Source organism: Cimex lectularius, unplaced genomic scaffold (genome assembly GCF_000648675.2).
Source record: "Cimex lectularius strain Harlan isolate CLEC.00 unplaced genomic scaffold, Clec_2.1 scaffold59, whole genome shotgun sequence".
NCBI lineage: Eukaryota > Metazoa > Arthropoda > Insecta > Hemiptera > Cimicidae > Cimex > Cimex lectularius.
The window spans coordinates 2,440,764-2,463,634 of record NW_019392794.1 but is presented as its reverse complement, the minus strand read 5'-3'; the positions used below and the strand labels follow the sequence as shown (position 1 = coordinate 2,463,634).

The 22,871-nt window shown below is 33.4% G+C and overlaps 1 protein-coding gene across 1 annotated transcript in view; it reads left to right on the top strand.

The window, feature by feature from the left end:
- The first annotated feature begins 1,247 nt into the window (after nucleotides 1-1,247).
- LOC106661666 (nephrin) overlaps nucleotides 1,248-22,871 on the top strand; it is a 257,075-nt gene continuing 235,451 nt past the window's right edge. The window contains exon 1 of the mRNA XM_024227934.1: nucleotides 1,248-1,354. Coding sequence (XP_024083702.1) covers nucleotides 1,258-1,354 — 97 coding nt within the window. The 5' untranslated portion in view covers nucleotides 1,248-1,257. The remainder of the gene's footprint in view (nucleotides 1,355-22,871) is intronic.

The following is a 22,871-nucleotide window of genomic DNA, read 5'->3' as shown; positions in this document are numbered from 1 at the left end:
TTGTTACTATTACACCGAGTAATATCCGAACCCGACCGACACTTCAGAAAATTGTTAATTGCCTCAAATTTACAAATTTATCCAATTCGGATCGAACCTCTCGTGGTGTTTCCAGGCCAAGTTTTCACAAAAGGGCCAGAAGGTGTCGGATGAATCCAAACGTCCCCTAATGACTTCTCCTCGCCCTCCCGGTGCTGGAAGGGTGCGGCGGAGAGCACCTGGGACCCGGGGGTGGCGCTCTGTCAGCCCAGATTCCGGTCACGTTACAGCACCTCGCCCCCTCACGACACCCTTCCCCCCTTCGACGGTTCGTTAGTCAATAAAATTAACCCTTTCCGAAGCCTGCAGGCAGGGTGGCTGTCGAGGATCCGCCAAATGATAGGTACGCTGTACTGGAAAATTGCTGCACCACAGTCTTTACATCTCACCTTATTTCACAATTTTTTTTTAAACCTGCATTAATCTCGTTGGCTTAATTTATAGTCTTGTTTTGGATGAAATTCACAATATTTAAATTAATTTTTATTGGATTTATCTAATATTTTGATTAAAATATAAGAAAATTAATAATTTTATTAAAAAAATATGACATACAGAGATAATAAGATATCTTCTTTGGTAATAAAAATTGTGTCGGGAATAAAACATTACCGGATGGATCACACAACTTACCCAAAATGAAAAAAATATGTTCTTTTTTGTCTTATATCGGGTTTGGTATAAAAACTCAGATAAGCGTGGGATAAGCCGTCCAGAAAACAGGGAGCCGTCGTATAACGCGATTTATCAAATCCCCATGTACCACAGGGGGTACATGTTTAATTATAAAAAAGCGATATCAAAGGCACAAATGTAAAGGGATCAGTTGATCTCAAGCCAGACGTTTTTATGTTTCAGTTATCTTCCGACATAACTGCTCTGGCATTACCGGATTATTTTTAATGTTAAAATCCGACTATTTTTGTGAATTTTATTCAAAATGAAATTCCTGACTGCATTAACGTTTGTGACCGTAGTGTTACATCGGTAAGGGGGCAAAACTTTAAACAAAATTAAAACAACACAAATATGGGACTAAAAACCTACAAATTTCAAGTCATCAGACGCATAAAAGCGACTTTATAAAACACAAAATGCGCACAAAAATCTGTTCGAATTAAATTTTAAAATACTATGTATTCAATCGAATAAAAATATTATCCATATTCTTGATTTTTAAAATTTTCCTTTTCTTGTGTTTCAGTTCCGCCTAGCAGGATGGTCATCGTTGACGAGAATGACGTTGTTAAAAATAACTTCGCAGGCCCTTACGAAGAAGGAGCAGAACTTAATCTCCGATGCCAAGTTTTCGGCGGTAAGTTCACTTACATTTTAAAACAATCGTAAAAAGCTGGAACGCTTTACTACATTTATTAAAAACGTCGTTTAATAGATTTATTTAAATCCAACAATCGATGGGCCAGACAAGGCACCCAACACTTTTTCTCTTGTTCAAAGGCACACATTAGACTAAAACGTGAAGTATATATTTTTATTTTTTAAATATATCGTTAAGGATATATATTTTGGGGACAGCTGTGACCTAGTAGTTAAGGTATCCAATTCGTATTTGCCGCCATAGCGGTTTTGGGTACGAATCCCAACAAATCCCAGGGCTTTTTTGTTTGATCATAACATGAAAAATTTCTTTTAAGTTGGGTTGTCCCCTCTTCCACGACACCCAATGGTTAGATGTTGTAACTTTTGTATGACTGGATTATGAAAATATGTTTGATAAAACTCCAAGATAAGCATATATCTCGACCCTTTTGTTGGCACTCGATTTGACTGTCAAAACTTTCCTAAATACATAATATTTAAAAAAAAATTTTTAACAACAATAAGAGTAGGGGGGCGTCGGTGGCCTCAACGGTAGGCGTTGACACGGCGCTCATCACTGTAAGATAAAGGTCCCGGGTACATACTTACAAATGGGCTTTTTTTCAAAAACACCGGCACCCCGACTACTGTTACGAAACCTCGAAAAAAAATATTTCTTTCAATTAATGAATTTTTGTGTAAGGTTTTTTATGCTTACTACAAAATAAAATTAATTAAGGTTTTTAATTGAGATAAAAAAGTCATTGGCACGAGCGGGATTCGAATCCACGATCTTCGGCTAGATACGCCGTTGCTCTACCACTTGAGCTATCGTGACCTCGATCCACTCGGGCACCAACTTCCCACCTTTTTGAATTTTCACTCCTTTTTGCCATTTTTCAGAGAATCCAATCCGATTACATGACATTTGAAAAATGGCAAAAAAGAGGGAAAATTCAAAAAGGTGGGGTTGAGATAGGAAGTTGGTGTCCGAGTGGATCGAGGTCACGATAGCTCAAGTGGTAGAGGAGCGGCGTATCTAGCCGAAGATCGTGGGTTCGAATCCCGCTCGTCCCATTGTCTTTTTTATCTCAACTAAAAACCTTAATTAATTGTAAATGTAGTTTGTTCAAAATAAACTCGTTAGATGGTAGAATATGGTGACAACAACTGGTTCCTTTTCCTGTCGATAATTAGTTTTCCATGTAAACAATTGGCTAAGAAACCTTATCATCGATATGCGGCTCAAAAAAGCAGAAAATTTTAGTATTTTAGAAAAAATTATAAGCGAGATCTGTAAACTAGGCCTGGCCTATTATGGAAACATTAGAAACGGATATGTTAATTAATAATAAAATTAAGGGAAAAATTGGTGACGGTACTCTAGTTATTTCGAGAGATTGATCAATAATTACTTAAATAGATAAAAACAAGTAATATTAGTGTAAAGAACGCATGATCATGATCAAATGCCATTTAACTTTCTGGAAATTCTAATAAATGAGGTAAGAACTGTAGAAGAGTTAAGAAAATCAATGTTACGGTTATTTTTATTTTTTTTAAAAACAAACCCTTAATAGTTTTCTTCAGAAATACTTATAAATAATTACTGTAAAATATATATATATTTTATTACATGAACTTCGTGTGATGAAAGATCGACTATCTCTTAAAGTTTTTCTCTTCCTGTTAGGATATTTAAATTTTTTCCCAGTTTCCCCTGGCATAGGATAATACGCACTGGCATCCCAGATATCAGTGTCTCGTCTCCCCGCGGGCCCCTGTAAGTGAGTTTTGTGTTTGAAATTAGTTAAAAACAAACTCAATAAGGTCCGTAGGGTTGGAAGGGATGCATTATAAATTGCCGAGTCTTGAATAGAAATTGCCACTTAGCCCTTGTAGAGCCCTTATCGCCGCTTGCTGAGGATAAACATAATCTGAAACAGGAAAAATTATAATTAGTTCACCATAGGCGCGTAGCTGAAACCACTATTTTTTCCGGGCCTTCTCTTTGAGAGCTTTGAAAAAACAGCGGGCAGAGGGTGTAAAGAAAGCCGGAAAGATCGAAGTTAGTACGCTCGACATAGGGACGTTTGTTCTAACAAATTGAATTCTGCTCACGTCTTCCTCGTATACCAAGGGGCTGATTAAATTGATTAATTAGTGTAAATTATTTCCGAGAACTGACTCTGTAGAAACGTAGGTTTTGTATTTAATTTTCACAATACGGTCGTGAATTAAATAGAAAATACACAAGAAATGTGTATTCTGGACTTTTTTGTTTTATTGATGAATCGACTGAAAATAAAAAGGCTAATTTTTTTGTTTTCTGTGTGGTTTTCTCGATCTTAAATAATAAAACAATTGTGTTTTATCACTTATTATATGCAATTATTATTATCTTTCAAGCTTTTCTTATTTTGGGGATGTTCCCAGTAAATAACAAAAAAATGATTATTCGGAGATCGTAACCTGCGGTCTGGTGTGACGTAGGTTTTAGAAAAACATTTTCTTTATCCTGCCAACGTTTCAATCTTTATTGAGATCACCTTTATTCTCGTTTGTGACTTCATGTCTCTCAATACGACACACAAGAATGACACATCTACACGGAAAACAAACAGTTGGAGCCCTGAAGATGAACTCAATAAAGATCGAAACGTTGGCAGGATAAAGAAAATGTTTTTCTAAAACCTACGTCACACCAGACTGCATATCACGATCTCAGTATAATCATTGACTAACGGTCACTAAACACCACAAACAAACAACAAAAATATTTAAATTGGAATAGAGATTAGCAAACGGTAAATAAATATCATCAATCTCTTTCATCGATTTGATCTTGAGTCGATTGTATCTACCCTTATTATTTATATACGCCTCTTTCCAATCTAATAATTAGTTTATGCAAAATAAACTAAATCAATCTTAGACTGTTTTAAATTTAGAAAAAATTGTTAGGAAGCAGCCTGTATATAGTTTTTTTTAGGGAGATAAATTATTTTAATTCATATAATTTATTTTAAACGTTCAGTATGAAAAGAGATTTAGTTTAAAAATTATCGTACGATTCGAAAACGTGTTTTTAATTTGTATTAATTATAAAACTATATATAAATTTATCAATATCAACAATAGTAGAATTTCACACATGTGTACTTCTTTAATTGGAATGACTATAATTCGTGGCTGTTTATTCAGGTCCTACTTCTATTCTAATGAAAGATATTATTTAAAAAATACAATGAACATTTACAACTCCAAAACAACACATGAATGAGAAAATTGAATTCGAAAGCTAGGTTTTTTGCGAACAATTAATGTTATCATATAAAAGTATGGAGACAAAAAATTTAATTATGCAATCTATGTGTCACAGTTACATTTTTATGAAATTACAATCTCTTTTAACTTAACTTACTACTTAATGGGGTTTTTTAACTTAACGAGCATTGCATGCATGCAAATAGAACTAAAACTTCACACTGATGTCAAGAATAAGTAATAAAATATAATAATATAATATGATATTGATGGTCTAACAGGTGTATGATCGGATCGATAAGATAAACAAAAAAGTAGAAATACAGAATTTAACGTCAAAATGAGTTCGTGGATAGTTAAGTTTGTATTTAAACACATAAACAAATAGATAAAGAGAGGAGAATCAGAAAAGTTGTAAAGCATCTCGTATGCTATCTCATATGAGAAACACCTAGGGTGAAAATACCTTCAAAACGCTTCACCTTGGAGATTTAATGTTCTTCTTTTTTATTGGCAGGAATATAATGTAAGTATTATAACTTACAGATTGATTGGTTAGTCGATAGGTTAGATAGATTGGAAGTTAAGAAAATCGTATCTTTCCTCCCATTTTTGTTATTAATAACCTCTAAGCGATTATTAATTTAACTAATATTAATTAACCATGGTAAATCAAATAAAATATAAATTATATATGCACTAAATGCAATATAAATTGTCATGTTATTTGGAATACCAATAACCATTAATTATTGGAACCAATAATTATTAATATCGCATATACTTATTATAAATTATTATTCTTTCTACCAACAGCTAATTGATACAATTAATAAATAAAATATATTAATTATATTAAGTGTTGCCTCTCAATTGATTAAATTGACTTAGAGAACAAGTAGACTAGGATGTTCCAGCTGACAAATATTCTGAATGAATATAGTTTTTATTAATTTATTTTTCAATAAAAACTTGATACGAAATAAATTTTTAATATGATTCATTTTAAATTAATTTCCCTATTACCAACAGAAAATATGAAATTTGACTGGGGAAAAGAGGACAGAAATGTAACTACTAACATCGTTCCATTAATTATTCTTTTTATCTCAACCAAGATCTTAGACAAAAAGAATAATTAATCGAAATAAATAATACACAAGCATCCCGAAATAATGGATAATATGTAAATAATTTTATTTAATTGAATGATAATTTAAAGGGTATATGCACTAAATTAGAAATGTTCTTCATGTAAACTAAGGCAAGCATAATAAAAAAAATATAAAAATATTTTTCTCATTTATTTTGTAGTTATATTACTCTAAAAATTAACTTTTACTAGAATTTTTTTACATTATTAATGGAGCGGTCGGTGAAGTTGACTCATTTTTTTATCAATATGTTGGCAAATAACGAAATAAGGTATATAATAAAAATATTTAGTTACATTTGGTTATCATCAATTTTTTTTTCTTACAAGGGAGTTCTAGTTGGGTCATTAGAAACAGAAAACTACAGCAATTATTTTATTTTTGGTTGGATAAACATCGCGGTGAATTCACGTAGTATAGTTTTGTGGGGTAATTACTTATAGTACTAAAAATACTGTACTGTTGGATAAATCCTCATATTTATTCAGTGTTATATTTCAGCTGGCATTTCATTTGGAATAAAATGGAAATTAGGATTGATTGGTATTGTTTTAGTTAAAAGTGTAATAATTGAACGAACTTTTTATATTTCAAGTTACAGTTTGGAAAGAGAGATATACATTTAAAAAATTGAATTATATGTTTCTGAATTCACGAAATATAAAGAAGACTGAAGGTAAAACATAGAGCGAGCGAGATAGAGATAGATAGACAGATAAATACATAATATGGATAAAGGGTGGAAGGGAGAGGGAGGGGGAGAGAAAGAGAGAGAGAGAGAGAGAGAGAGAGAGAGAGAGAGAGAGAGAGAGANAGAGAGACAGACAGACAGACAGACAGACAGACAGTCAGAGTAAGAAATGGAGACAGAGAGAAAGATTGAGAGTGAGAGAGAGAGAGAGCGAGATAGAGAGAAAGTGACGGTGAGACTGCGAGAGGGGGGTAGCCAGAGACAGACAGAGTAAGAGAGAGAGAGTGAGAGGAGAGCGAGACACTGAGAGACAGAGTCAGGCAGAGTGAGAGAGAGAGAGACCGACAGACAGAGACAGGGAGAAAGACAGACATCGAAAAAATGGACATAATGATATTTATAAAATAGATATAACAGAGAGTGACAACAGTCGTAATATAAATCAAAAATCATATAATTGACCTTTTATTAATCTTGCAATAATGTAGATATTAAATTAAACAGTTCACAAAGATTTAAACTGAAATTAACAATATCTATCTCTAGAGCCAATACAACCAGATTATTTAGAGTGTGTCATTCATTTTAAAACTTAATATCCATTTTTTTTTCCGTTATGAACTATGCATATTAGCCATGTGACAATTCGTATATGTGTGTTCAAATTTGGGGGGGGGGGTTATTGTGAAAAAAGGGCCAGAGTCGACGGTGGGAATCGAACCCACGACCGCGGCGTGAGAGTCTCTCATGCTAACCACTCGGCTACCGCGGTCCCCAAACTTAATATCCATGTTATTAAACATTTTATTCTGTCATATAAACTGTTAGCTTTGTATGAACCTATTTTCCCATGGTTCTAAAAAATGACAGAGCTACTTTAATTTTAAATTAATATTGTCAATAAGTGTTTTGAACAAATTTCTGTTAGAAGTTTTAAATGTATAGTATGTACTATAAAACAACAAACTGTAAACGCTGTAAGAAGTTAGACAATTAATTATAAACGGAATTACCGAGTAAGTCATTCGATGTGAGCTCGGTTAATATAGTTTATATCTCAGATCTAATCTTGCTTCCTCGACGAAAGATGGGAATGAAATGGCAATGGAATAAAAAATTCACTACGCATCCCATCATTCACTCTTGTGCTTAACATAGAAAGAACTACTTTGTAAAGTAGTAAAACGCTCTTTGGAATCCAGTTTTGATACGAGCGGTAAACATAAAACAAGCCCTCGCCCCAGCCGTTTTTATGATTTCGCTATTAAAGTGCACCTCCCCCGAGCTGGATCTCAGAAAGGAGCTAATAATCCCCCGAGGGATCGAACCTTTCAAAAGAAAAATTAAACTTGCGAAAATTGAATCGGAAGAGGCGAGGGGAATAAATCCCCAAGACAAAATCTAATATAAAAGGCCAAGTGAAAAGGAAAATATGCGATATTCCTCAGGAACGACTTCGCAGGGTTGACGTTGGGAAGGGGCGATAAAGTAAGGACCAGGGGTTAATGTATTGACATGATACAACAGTTATATGTCGGCCAGATAGCTGGGCATATATCAGAAAAGAAGAGTGACGTAGGAGCTCAGAAATAAATGGCTCGGAATATAGGGTTAACATATTCCATCGGCGTCCTTCCGGAGGGAAATCACGACAAACCTCACACGTTAATAATTTTACCAACTGTCATACTTAAATGTATCAAGATAATTCGTCAATGCGAAACAATAAATGTCAGCGTATATAAAATGATAACAATAAGAAGACTAATTAAGACAGTGATTTTACTTTATTAGAGGAGTTCGATCATGTCGATTGCTTTGTTAGATGTCAGTAACAACTGCTGAATTGCCGATCACCTTCTGGTCGCCGATTTCATTTTTAATCTGATGATGTGCTCAGGGTGTTCGGGGTAATGAGTCACGTGGGTGATTGGTCGTCGATAAGGGTAGAACTATCCAATCTTTTCCCAGGTCACGGAATGCCTAGTTGTCCCTAATAGGACCTTATCATTGCATGCTTTCGTTGGTATTTTCAACCCTCTTGTTTTTTTTTCTGCACTTAATGCAATGATAAGACTTTTTACTAGCCAATAGAAAGTATTTCTTACTGTTTCCTTTTTTTCTTTTTTTTTTTTTTTTTTTGCTTTCTTGAGAAGATATACTATAATTTCACTCTTATCTTCACAAAAAATTAACCATTTTATAGGTGTTATCTGACAAATGATAAAGGAAATTTAAAAAACCCGCTTCTTTTAATGGAATATAATCATCACTTGGTAAAGTCAAATGTACAAGAGCCTCCTTTCGGACGATAGTCGGATGAATGGTATCTCCGTCAAAATTCGGCCATCATTTTTCAAATAACAAAGGGTGATTTATTTACGCTTTAATAAGAAGTAAAAGCGAAGGGGCACCGTTAAAGAGTTGCTGACAGGTGAACGGGCCGCTTAAATATTAAGCCTTGCAGTAAAATCCACGGTGCAGGGTAGCCGACGCCGGAAATTAACATTCTTCCCTTTCATCACTTTCCTCCTGATAAGTGTACTTTGCAGTTAAACAACTCTTCTCCCTCCATCGTCTTTTCAACTTTCACGGAAAATAATTTAATCTGAAAAAGTTTCTTTTAAAACATATCTCAAGTTAAGCACACTAAAGCACAAATTCAATATTTGAATATTTAATAAACAATTCACCAACCTACAAGTTATAACAACCAATTCGGCAAATCTATTGGCTCCTTTTTGTAAAATAAATTTAGCTGTTTATACGACGTACCGCAAAAAAATCTAACAAGATAAACAGTTTGAAAAAGATTAAAAATAAATAATGCGGTCAAAATTTAAAATAATAAAATGGCATTCGATTAATGAAGGGGTTGAGATAAAAACGTCAATGGCACGAGCGGGATTCGAACCCACGACCTTCGGCTTGATACGCCGCTACTCTACCACTTGAGCTATCGTGACTTCGAAAAAGGAAGGAAAATTCAAAAGGTGGGGTTGAGATGGGAAGTTAGTGCCCGAGGGGATCGAAGCCACGATAACTCAAGTGGTAGAGTAGCGGCGTATCAAGCCGAAGGTCGTGGGTTCGAATCCCGCTTGTGACACTGACTTTTTTATCTCAACTTAAAACCTTCATTAATTGAATGTTATTAATATTGGTCAAGCGGACCACGAAAGATAATGAATTTAATGAATTGAAATGAAGTACACTTCACTAAGGCTCTCCGTGGCATTTCATTTGTCGCCGAGAATCCAATCCGATTACACGACATTTGAAAAATGGCAAAAAGGAGGGAAAATTCAAAAGGTGGGGTTGAGATGGGAAGTTAGTGCCCGAGGGGATCGACGCCACGATAGCCCAAGTGGTAGAGTAGCAGCGTATCAAGCCGAAGGTCGTGGGTTCGAATCCCGCTTGTGACACTGACTTTTTTATCTCATCTTAACCTTCATTGATTGAATGTTAATAATTGGTAAAGCGGACAACGAAAAATAGTGAATAATAAAATAGGTTAAATTTATTGTCTTTGATCTCATTTTTATACACTATGATTATTTGGAGATCGTGCGACGCGGACTGGTGTGACTTGCAAAACATTTTCTTTATCGTACCATCGTTTCGATCTTTGTTGAGATCATCTTAAGGGTTCAAAGTGTTTGTTTTCTGTGTAGATGTATCATCCTTGTGTGTCGACGAATCGAATTTGAAAAATGGCAAAAACTAGGGAAAAATCGAAAGGTTGTAGGTTGTGATGTCGTGAGCCGAAGGTCGTGGGTTCAAATCCCGCTCTTTGCACTAACGTTTTCATTTCAACCAATACCTTACATAAATACTGTACATAAATTAACTGAAAAGGTTTCTTTGAAATGAATTTGAATCAGTTCTATTCTTGATTTTTTTTTGACAGTGAAAACCTGTAAAACATTGTACGTATATGTTACATAGTATTTTAAGCTTCTTAAAACAAACATACCCTCCAGCCCACAGATGCAAAGATAGTTTAAACAATGTTTGTACAAAACTTTCTTTATAATAAAAGAAAATCAAAGTGAGAAAAGGGTAATATACATAATTATATAGAAGGAAGGCCAAGACAGCGGAGAAGGGACAATTAATTTGAGAAGTTCCCAAATGGAAAACCCTGGTACTTGCACACCACTGGCGTTAATTGCTACTCCCTTCCAGGCAATATTCTTTTACTTCTTCAACAAGAACAGAGTCATTAAAAATAAGTCATATCAACGTCATTGCTTCTTATGCCTTTTTACCTTAAGAAGTTGAATTTCTTCGAAGGAAAAGTTTACGATAGAATTAGTATAACTAAGAAAAATAATAATAAGACAAATAATATATAGTTATATAGTTATGCCAGTTTCTTTGGTTCTATTGTTTTTTTTTAAATTATCATTATTGATCACACCCACATACACATATTCAAAGGTAGTGACGTGCGGTACCAATCTATATGAATAAATTATCGAGTATTTTCTTTGGAACCGAGTAATTTTCGTATCGAATATTTTCATTCGATACAAGTACTGTATCAAATACTTTTTCTATTATCGAACAATATACTCAAATAGATTTTTCGTCAACTGTTCAAGTAATATTGAATTGTTATTTACCGTTTAAAACTTACGTCTCATCAAACTAGGAATTGACTAGTTACTGTTCAGAGCGCCTACTAGTGTCATCAAAATTAATCGAGATTTTTAATAGGTGGTTGGTAACTCTGCTGATGATTCTGGTAACTCATAATTCTTTACCGCGTCGCACCTCCCACTATCAATTTCAGTAATTTCTTGTAAAATGTTTTTGTCATCAAGTCCCTAAAATGTGTTCGCCCTCTTTCTCGTAGGTAGATACCTAATCATGTCTTCTCCCAAATGTAAGGCGTGAGGTTATTTTACTAAGAAAACAGAATCGTTGGCATCCTGCAAACTGTGGGAATACAGGTAACGATAAAATTGACATATCCATTATGTTGAAATTATGTTGTGTTGGCAGCTTTTCCTTGTTCTTACCTACGTACCCACTGTATGAAAAAATACTTTAAAAGGAAAAAACCCGCAATTTCTTGATTATTTTAACGCAAGATCGTATTTTAACCAAAGTCCACAATAGTAAGTTGATCATTTATGAATATACGAAAAAGTACTCATATGAGTAAGTACTCGTTAGTATCGAATAATTTCTGTCGATACTTGAATAGTATCGAATATTTTCGGGTATCGCACGTCACTAATCATCGGAGCAAACGTCAAATCTCCCAACAAAGATTTGATTGCTTTTGTTAGACTCAAAGTAATGATTTGAGCAGCGGATTGGCAAAAAATGGGAAAACGTGTTCCGAAAGGGCTTTCCTCCGCCACCGAGGATAAACCGGCTGAGAAAGCCGCGCCCAATATCCAAGGGATTACCTGGGACAAAGGGCAGCCGACCTTTTGTGGCCGCGGCACTGACATAAGCAACGGCGTCCGCCTTTTATTAAACATGTTATCAATAGTTATACATTTATAACAAAACAGCAGTTGAAAAGCGAGAAGGAGGAGAGGAAAACATCCTGTTACCCCGGGGCAATTTGTGTTTAAATTACATTTCGGTAAAAGGGAACAGAGGTCCGTGAAACTTGTAGAAACCTACGCCCTCTGTTTGTGTAGATACGAACACATTTGCCGTTGTTCTGGTATAAATTCAGTCAAGTGTGTTTGTAACATTTTTCCATATTATAGTGGTGTCATTAATTCATATAAATGCTTCATGAGGAACCAGTATTGTTGCCATATAAAATGTTACAAAAACGGAAAAACGCTGTCAAGAATGTAGGACAAAAAATATTATTTTTTAAATAAAAATACAACATTCGTTTTATGCAATCTTTAAAGAGACTCTTCAAACGAATTTTTGTACTGGATTAGCTAACACAGAAGGATTTTTTTCTCTGATGTCCAGTATTCCACTTAAACGTACATAACTCCTAAGGTTTTTTTTTCTAGTAGTCACGGTATTACAACCGGTAGAAAGCTACATTTCTTTTCTTTGTATTTATTTCAACAAGGTTTTAACCATATTCATCCAAAAGTGTGAAAACTGGTGATGAAGTCAATAAAAATGGGCCAAACCTATGGTTTCATATCTCTAAACCTAATTTATTTACGAAAGCTCAGTTTGTGCCATTAGGCAGGGGTTATAAGATGCTAAATTCATTTAAAGTTGCCGTGGATCGATCGATTTTATCGTTATTGTATCGTTTCAATATTATAATATTTTTGTTATTTTTGATCTAATAAAATCAGATGAATTTTGAAAACGAAAAATTCTATGGGAAAAAACTATTTGATCGCCAAAATTTTGTATTCAGGGGGTTTTCGAGGGGGCACAAAATAACGAAGGAAATAATCATGGAAGCCAAACAGTTGATACACTCGTCATAAAAAACATAAGTTGTAATACAGTAAATAAATTGTAAATCAAACATTTCGACCGTCGAAAATATAAAAAAATTTCCTCCTTGAACATCAAAACATTAAACCGTTTACATTGCCAATATGCAGAAATATCGTAAACATAACTACCGATATGATAAATCAAACAAAAGTTTTGATATTTCAAGTTTCCGCAAACAAAAATATCGTTAACGTAAGTATCAAAATTTATCGATACAATAAATATCAAAACACAAAAATATCGAAATTTTAAAATTAAAATTTTTTTTATCCGTAACTGAAAAAAAATCATTTTACTTAAATTAAAAATGGTATATTCTAAATGGAAAATGTAGAAATTCTAATTATCAAGAACTATCGATACCTTAATTATCAAAAAGCAAGATATCGATAATCCAATGAAGGGCAAGGGATCGAAATTTTCTGGAAAAATTTGTTGGTGTTACTAGTCGAAAAATATTATACACGTGCGTTTTCGCCAAAGAAACTTGGAAACAAGACACACAATTAAGTAAATGTTATTATAAAATTTTAGTTATATATCAATTTCTGCTTCAGTTAATTATAAATTTAGTTATATAAAAATTCGTTCTACATGTATTTCAAGATCGTTATATACAAATAAATTGGGTTTTAACGTACGATAAGAAAATAGTAAGTAGGTAATTAAATCAGGAAGTAGTATAAAATTAATATAAACTAAATGACACTTCCAGTAAAATAAGACATAAAACTTTTTAAAAAATGCAAAATTCATTTTAAGCAGTTTTTAAGGAATCTCTTGATCAGACTTTTTACACCGATAAAAATTATATTTAAAAAAATAAGTTGGATTGGGATGGGGGAAGTTTATTCTCTGATGTCCAATGTTCCATTTAAAAATGTATAAATTCAACGTTTGAAAGCATCGTTTAAGTCCTTACCATCTCAATGCTTAATTCTTCTTTCAGCGGCAAAAAACGTTGAATTTCATATCATTTTAAAAGAGAAAAATAAAGATGCAGTTTTCAAAATCTTAACAAAGGTTTTATTTTACATCTTATTATCTATGTTATTTTTTTTGTTGAAACTAAGTTTGTAACATTGAGGGTAGTTTATGTGATTCTGTAACACTGTAAAATTTAATGTAAATCAACAGCGTGGTTTCAAAGTTATTTTTATGATTCTGAAATAATTTCTGTAAAAAAGAAATTAAATTAATTCAGATGTCCGGTGTTTCGCGTAATATATCCTTTCTTCTGGATTTTATATAAATTAAAACAATCGTTTTAAAGCTTAAGCTAACCATCCTTAACCCATTCCCCCAGACGGTCAGCCTCATATCGCGCTTTTCGGTCAACAAATGAGCTTTATTATATTGGTATAGATAAGCCAGAAACATGAAGATGAATTTTTCAAACGTATTATTTTATATATCATGGCTTAATTATTCTGCAGAAACAAAGGTTGTAACATTGAGAGTAATTTGTAAAATTTTAAAAAGATTTTTTATTTATTTTAAAGAAAGTTTAAAGTACTTAAACTAGAATTTGTATAGTAAACAAAAAATAGACATGTTTGTCCTAGATTCTCTAGGCAAGAGTTATTTGTCGTTCCTTGATGTCATAAAACTTCATAACAACTCTGAATTTTCTCAAATGACCAGGCTTTTAGCCATTGCAAAGTTGAATGCTTACAATTCGAATAACTTTTTGTATCATCATAACTACGATAGCATAATTACATACATACATAAGCAAGATAAGGATGAACTTTTCAAAAGCCCTTCAAACGTTTTACTTTATATTTCTAGTTTGGATCGATTTACAGAAACTAACTTGGGTAATTACTTGTATAAAATTAACGTATAGGATTCTAACCCACTATAAAGTATCTTGTAGATATGAAGAGTTGTTTCGACTCTATCAATAAATATGTGATTTCCGAAAAGATTATCAGAGGCATTTGGAAGGGAAAATATTTCAGAAGTGTTTTAATTTCACGACAATTGTTATTCACACGTTTTATATTAGGAACAACGAATTTCAAATGTGTTTCTTGTTGAACCAACATCCTACTTTACCACAAACCAGTGTTCAGAGGCGGCAAAAAATATAATTTATATTTAGTTTATTAGTTGACTTATCAAAGATTAAATTTTGTCAATCCAAAATCATGCTGTTTGTAGGCAAACATTGTTCAAGTCAGTCGTATTTATCTAACACAAAATTAATTTTACACCAGTACCCACTTTCAGTAAACATATATCACTTGATATATTAGTATATGGTTTATAACAAAAAATAATTAATTTCTGGCATACTTAAAAATAATCTTTCGCCCACTTTTCTCGTCTGTTAAAGGAATCTTCCTGCAATAACTCATTTTTCGGTGAATTTAAGAGAAACCTGCCTAACCCTTGACAACATTTCATTTTATTCCCTAAATTCACTAGTTATCGTGGTCCGCTTGACCAATTAATATCATTCAATTAATTAAGGTTTTTGTTGGGATAAAAAAGTCAGTGTCACGAGCGGGATTCGAACCCACGACCTGCAGAAAGGAGGGAAAATTCAAAAGGCGGGGTTGAGATGGGAAGTTAGTGCCAGAGTGGATCGATGTCACGATAGTTCAAGTGGTAGAGTAGCGGCGTATCAAGCCGAAGAACATGGGTTCGAATCCCTCTCGTGACACTGAATTTTTTATCTAAACTAAAATCCTTAATTAATTGAGTTTCATTTTCCGATGATCCTCACCTACTTTCATATCCCTTGCATGGACGTAACATCTTTGCATTTAAGTAAAGTTTACTGCACTTTCAATACCTTTTTATGTTTTTATTACTTTCAATTCACAGCAGTAATTAACATTAATAAAACAATAGTTTCGAGCATTTCTTTCTAAGGTTCATAGAAAATAAGTATATATTTGTGCCTTTAGAGATGTTCCAGGTCAATTATAGTCCCCAGGTGGAATAACAGCTTGAGACTTGAAAATGACTGAAAGAAACTTTGCTCGTAAATCACTTAAAAGAAGTTAGAATGAATTAGACATTTATACCCTTTTAATAATTCATTATACAAATATTTTCTTGAACATAGGGAGTTTATATTGCTTTTGATTTACAATGTTTACAATTGTAATGATATAAAACTGAATTTAAAATTGTTTTTGTCGATACATTTAAAAATACAATAACACAAATTTAATATATAAATCAAATTAAAATGTGGATAATGATTGTTTTTGTCACGTCTTTATGACTTCAAATTTCAAAATAAATCTATAAACAATTGCGTTTGATCTTTTATTATGTCAAAAAAAATTAAATTATTAAAAAGAACCAATGAACAATTCCCCCCAGAAAGCTTTTATAAATTGTCTTTATTCTAACCAGTGCAATTTGCCTTGTCGGAACTTGCTCTATGTATGTGGATATATACTGTGCCGGAGGGGCAGCTGCGGGCCTGTGCTAACTGAGCGAACAGAGTGATTATACAGTCCGTTACATAAACAGGGAGGTGGCTGGATACCGTTGATCAAAGACTTCCACTAGTACCAATGTAAAGCATGTTTTCGTTGAAGCATTTGCAAGGTGAAACAAAGTGTTTTTTACGCGATATGAACAAAACAGTTTTGTATGAGTTTCCAGCCATTCTTCAGTCTGTGTTTTCTATATATATAAAAGTAAATGTTCCTATGTGTTTTAATGATAAAAACGAAAACTACGGAACTAATTTCGATGAATTAACAAAAATAGGCAATATAAAGCAGTGTAATATACAATATAGTAATGGGCCGATAACTGGTCATTGCAGGTCTTCTGAACATAAAACCATAAAATTCTGCGTTTTGTTTTTCGCACGCCTCACTGACTCTTTCAGGCTTTTTCTCCTTTGTTTGTTATGCAATTTTGTTTAATTATCAATAAAAGAACAAAAAAACATTGGTAGAACCAAAAATAAAGTTATAACAGTCCTTGATGGCTTTTTGTCGTTTGTTTTGGTTTTCTTTTGTATTAAATTGTAAGATGACAGAAATTAATTAATAAAAAGGAAAATTAATCAATTCGTTCATTCAAAATGCTATCTATGCATTCGAAAAGTACTAACAAATAACGCGCTTTAATTCGTGCTGATACACCTAATTTGCATCCAACATCTAACAGTCTACAACTTTGTAGGCTAACTATTCTGAATGTGATTATAACAACAGATCAGAAATTACCAAAAGGAATATATTGATCTGATTTAATTAATGCGTATTTAATATAAAAATACGTGTAAATAAAAAATAACTGTTAAATTCATGGCTGCCATGTTGGTTACTTACGCTCTAACGGATAGCAGTGTGACTACCTTTTCGACCTAACATCTAACATTGGCCCTGGCCTGTTAGATCGAGCAATGTTAACTAGCTGATTCTAACAAGTCTACGTCATCATTTCTCGATCTAACAGGACCTAACAGAGCTAACAAGGTTAGCACAAAGATCGTGAATACACCTATTGTCTTCATACTCTGTTATAAATCACAATAAAAATTAACTTTTATTTCAGAACTCGCTTTATAATCCGGCGTTGCCCAGGGAATAATAAAAAGTGTTCTTTAACGCATTATTTCGTGTGAACATATTGCTATTGCTAGATAGGAGCATATATATAAATTAAATGAACACAATTAAAATGTTCGATATCAATGATTGTATTTTGTCAACATACATATTAGATATGATACACGTTTCCCGCGTCTTTCAATTTCCGATTTGAAGGCGCTAACATTCAATAGATGGAAACTCTAAACTAACATACTAAAGTACTGTATCGGTTGTAGGTGCAAAAACTGCTGATACATTATAGTCCTAAAAACTACAGAATTTATTTCGCTGATGTAAAAATAGGAAGATGCACACTTCACCGCTGTATATTTCCTATAGGCAGCAGTGGTGTAGGTAGGAAAACGGACTACCGGCATGTGACGTGACTGATGACCGTTCCACTAAGGCAAACCATCAGAATTGAGAAAAGTGCTCCAAGTGAACGTTTATTTAGTGGACAAATATAAAGACTACAAAAACCGATGTTTTACAGGTACGTACACATAAACAATTATAAATTATGTAAAATATTATTAAACATTGTTTTACCGAACTCGGTCAGTTTAAATTAAATGTGATACGTAGTGCTGTGTTTTGGCAATTGGATTAATTTAAATGTAAGGTTTCGAAGTTCCGTAATGTTCAATTTTTCTCTGTTTGTTAATTAATTGAGTTGATTATGTTTATGAATTATTACAATTAATTAAGGTTTTTAGTTGAGATGAAAAAAAAGTTAATGGCACGAGCGGGATTCGAACCCACGATCTTCGGCTAGATACGCCGCTGCTCTACCACTTGAGCTATCGTGACCTCGATCCACTCGGACATCAACTTCCCATCTCAGCCCCACCTTATGAGTTTTCCCTCCTTTTGCCATTGTTCAAATGTCGTGTAATCGGATTGGATTCTCGACGACAAATGAAATGGCCACGGAGAGCTTTAGTATTTTTTTCATCTCAACTAAAAACCTTAATTAATTGTAATGTATTAATTGGTTAAGCGGACCACGAAATTAGTGAATTATGAATTATGTTTAATTCTGTTTTTATGACGTGCTGTTGTAGAATTGCGGTTGGAATTACACGTTGTTGTTGTTTAAAATGCCATGAAAACGACAAAATATTGGCCATTGCACTATCGGAATTGCCAACAGAATTCCAGATAAACGACAAGAGGAAACAGAAGAAGAAGAGCACAACTAAATGAACAAAATATATTTCATGCTGCATGCCGCTAGATACTCATATGCACTATACTCACGTGCTACTAAATCATCACAACATCACGAGGCCGAAATGAACCGAGTCAATCTTAAGACAATCTTTGCCCTGATCAAAATGAACAGCATGACAATAGATACCATGGTTTTCTCATGGAAATTTAAGTTACATGCTCCAAGATGGAGGATTTGTTGATTCTATATATGCCAAATGGAATTACTAAAACATTTCATATCCAAGAGCATTGTAGCAATCTAAAATACAAATTTTAATGTTTCTTAATAATAGTAATGTAAAAAAATTCCATTCCTTACGGTTATTTATAACGATTATTTATTGAATTTATTTTAAGAAAAAAATAATTTATTTCGGCTTAAATTTCATCTTCTTTTGGGAGAATTAAAAAAGTATAAAAATTGTCACTCGAAATATCTGTTTTGTCTTATTTTTTTATACTATGTTTTATATCTTCAAGTCTCTTTTTAACATGATTCCTTACACAATTCTCACCGCCGCTTCGAAATAATGGCTCCCCTTAATCATAATCCATCTTGTTCAGTTGTCACACTTGTTTTCTGGAGAGTGGGATTTCGCGAGGATTACTGTCTGAAACAGTGACTTCGGGGTGCGGCGGCAGCGGCCATGGGGGTTTAGGGGGACGAGTAATGCCGCCCCCAGGCTTCAAAGTTGGAAATGATAAGCCCAGCTCGCCGTCGAGGTTGACACATGACATCTGACACCCCGAGGGAACTCGCCTCCTTGCCCAGGAGTTTTCCTTTATTACAGGATCTGTTTAATTCCGATCGTATATTCCCCGTCCTGAGAAATTATGATGAAGATTGAAGTCGAAAACTGTCTTCACAGGAAGGCCAAATGCGATCATGGAGAAAATACACAATGACAAATTTTACACTCATTTTAGAATGTCCATGTGAAGTTATGCAATAAACATTTTCATGTTAAGAACAACATAATATAAAAAAATGGTTATACTTTTTTTTAAATAAATAGTATTGATTCCCAATCGGCAATCCTTTAATTTCGAATTATTACAATTATAATCTAAAAGATAAATGAATTTTTGAAGTGTGCACATTGTATACATTCATTAAATATCTAAAATTAAATTCGAATACAAAATAACATTTAAATAGAAGTCTTTTTACTAGTTGTAATTTCAATTTTATAAGAAATTATTCTATATCATCAGAATATCAGATCTGATGATGATGCTGTGTACGTTTTCTCTCACTAGGTTTTTTCTTTCACTCTCTCTCTGTTTCTCTCTCTCTCTCTCTCTCTCTCTCTCTCTGTTTTTTCTCTCTCTCTCTCTCTCTCTCTCTCTCTCTCACCCTGAATGAAATGAAAAAATAAATGCGCGGTAAAATGAACAATCGCAATCAATAAATTTGTGTCATGTTTTATGTTATTCTCAATGCGCATAAGGTCAACACTTCGGCATTACCGATGAGTATTGCGGGCTTAGCCTAAGAAGCCCCCTTTCATTTTTACTGTTTGCTTATCACACAAGCTCACTCTCTCTTCTCTCCCTCCTCTTACTATTCCCCTCATTCTTGCTATATCTTTTTGTAAGGTACGAATGTCTAAGTCCTTGTTTTAAAAACCTTTATATCGCTTTAAAAAACATTAACCTGAAACATGATAAGTTTGCTAAATTAAAACTCTGATAATTAAAATGATACCGATCCAAATCTCCTTTTTATTTCATACGAAACGCCAGCCGAAATATTACACTGAATACATTCACACACTCGAAATATTAACAATAAAATGTAACGTAATATACAACTCTTTCGCCTGCGTGCGGGGTTCACGTTATATAAATATTTAATATTTTATATGTAATTATGCAATAAAACATTACTGCTTCAATTTTCCATGAAATTTTCCCAACCAAAATTGATTTCTATTAATAGCGACCTAATGAAAATCTTCTTAAAAGAGGGCAAATTGAAGCCACCCAAATATAACAAAATAGAAGGTATCTTCTTTTGTAAGTAACAAACACCTAAAAATAATTCAAATTTACCATCCGCCAACATAATTTTTTTTTAAATTGTAGCGTACATTACCACTTCACAATGGTTATAATTTATTGAAAGTCCTACATTCATACGTTATTGAAAACAAGTTGTACAATTGGAACAAACGGGGAGTCGAAATGAGAAAGTTTGTAGAATGGGCAATCTAAGTCACGTCGTCCTTAGAGCAGCGGCGTATTGAGCGGAAGGTCGTGGGTTCGTGTCCCTCCCGTGACAAGTTTTTCATTTGGAAAAAATTATATATAATTAATTGAGTAAGTTGTAAACCTTTACATAAATACATTACATTTCCCATGAATTTATTTTAATTACATATATTTACTACACATGCTACTGGTGCTATGGTGATGAGGTTTGCTATTCTTTTTGATGTACTAGGTGATATCTCCTTTAAGCGGTTGTTTGGCCGTTGAAGTTGATAAGTTATTAGATAGATAGATAAGGTTTTAATCCTCGCTATTGCATAACACACTAAATGGGTCATCTTTGAATGTAACTGTTAAGGCCAAGAACATTTTACTGTTTTGGACGGTAGGCAATAATGTAAAGCATAATAAAATTTTAAAAATAGGAAAATGATCCGAATATAATATATACAATGACTCACAGCTGAATGCAAATTGGGTTATATCATTATTTACTTTACAAAACAATTAAAACAATTGTAGGACATCAAATAAACGTAGTTTTTTTAATAATTTTATTTATCTTAACACAAAAAACACCCAAAAAATTAAATTGTTCCTTTATCATGATTATTAAAATAATATAAAAGAAATTACCGTGTGCGAACGATAATATGATTGTGTCATAGAAAGTCCTTTAATATTTTGTATGTCCTCCTTTGGCTTTCAAAACTGCATCCTTCTGGGCATACTTCTCATGAGATTTCTGTACTCTTCTGGATCAATTAGGTCCCATTAAACTTGTGTTTTTTCCCAAAGTTGATCGAAGTTTGAAGCGTCTCCTGCAGCATCGGCTAAAGATTTTTTAGTTAAGTGACTGTGGGTGCCATTCCATGACATTAAAACCACGACCAGCAAGCCAATGTTTGGTCAGCTATGGTTTCAACACTTTTCCCGTCGCTCTTAATCCGGCCTCACGTAAACACCTCCGTTTGTTTCAGCCCTGACATCCGTATTTTCATTATCACGCGGCCTACGCTGAATTTGGACAGCATTGTCAACCTGTCCTGATCGAAAGTAGATACAACGCCTTTTGGCCTCGGAAAATTTTGTTTTATGACCACTCCTCTTCTTTTTAAAACAACTATCGTAAATTTCGGAAGATCTTTTAGATTTTCTTATTACCCCAATAATAACAATTTATATTTTTTTGAAATTTCACGATAAGGAAAGTCCTTCTTGTACAGATTTTATTATTTGATCTTTCAAAAATGTTGAAAATGGCTTCATACTGTAATTAAACAGAATAGATCATAACCATTAAGGAAAGGAAATATTTTCAGTATGTAAGAAAAATAACTGAATTGATGATACCTGATAACAAATTTGAGACTAATTATTGAATGGTTTTTGCAAAATTTCCAATAAAGTAACCCGAGTCACACAACTGTTCACACGAAGACCCGTAATAATCTGGCTTAATTCAAAGGTATAAACATAAATAAAGATTATTAGGATGAATGTTTGTTTACCAACAGTTCAACGAACTCAATCCAATCGTTGTTGTCTGGATTAAAAAATACGGGATTTGCAAACTAGAGATAATAGAGAATTGTTTACTGATGTGAACAAATATGCGAGTCATTTTATCGTGACATAAATTACAGTATTTTACAATGCTCCGGTGTATCCACGGCTGACTTTTTATAAGTCCCAATACACATTCTGCCTCGAGAAGTGTTATTCTGTTGTCCGCTGAGGAAGTGTATCGCGGTTTTTATGCGACTCTTTCACCTTTAGAGGTAAAAAGTTCCAAGTAGAACGTCTGGAATCGAACATGGCAACAAGTACATGATTTATGTCACCACATCTCCTAAAGACGGTATATAAAATATAATATATATACAAAATAGTAATAATAATAATAAATCTTTATTTGCAAGAATGTACAATACATAAATTTATAACAAT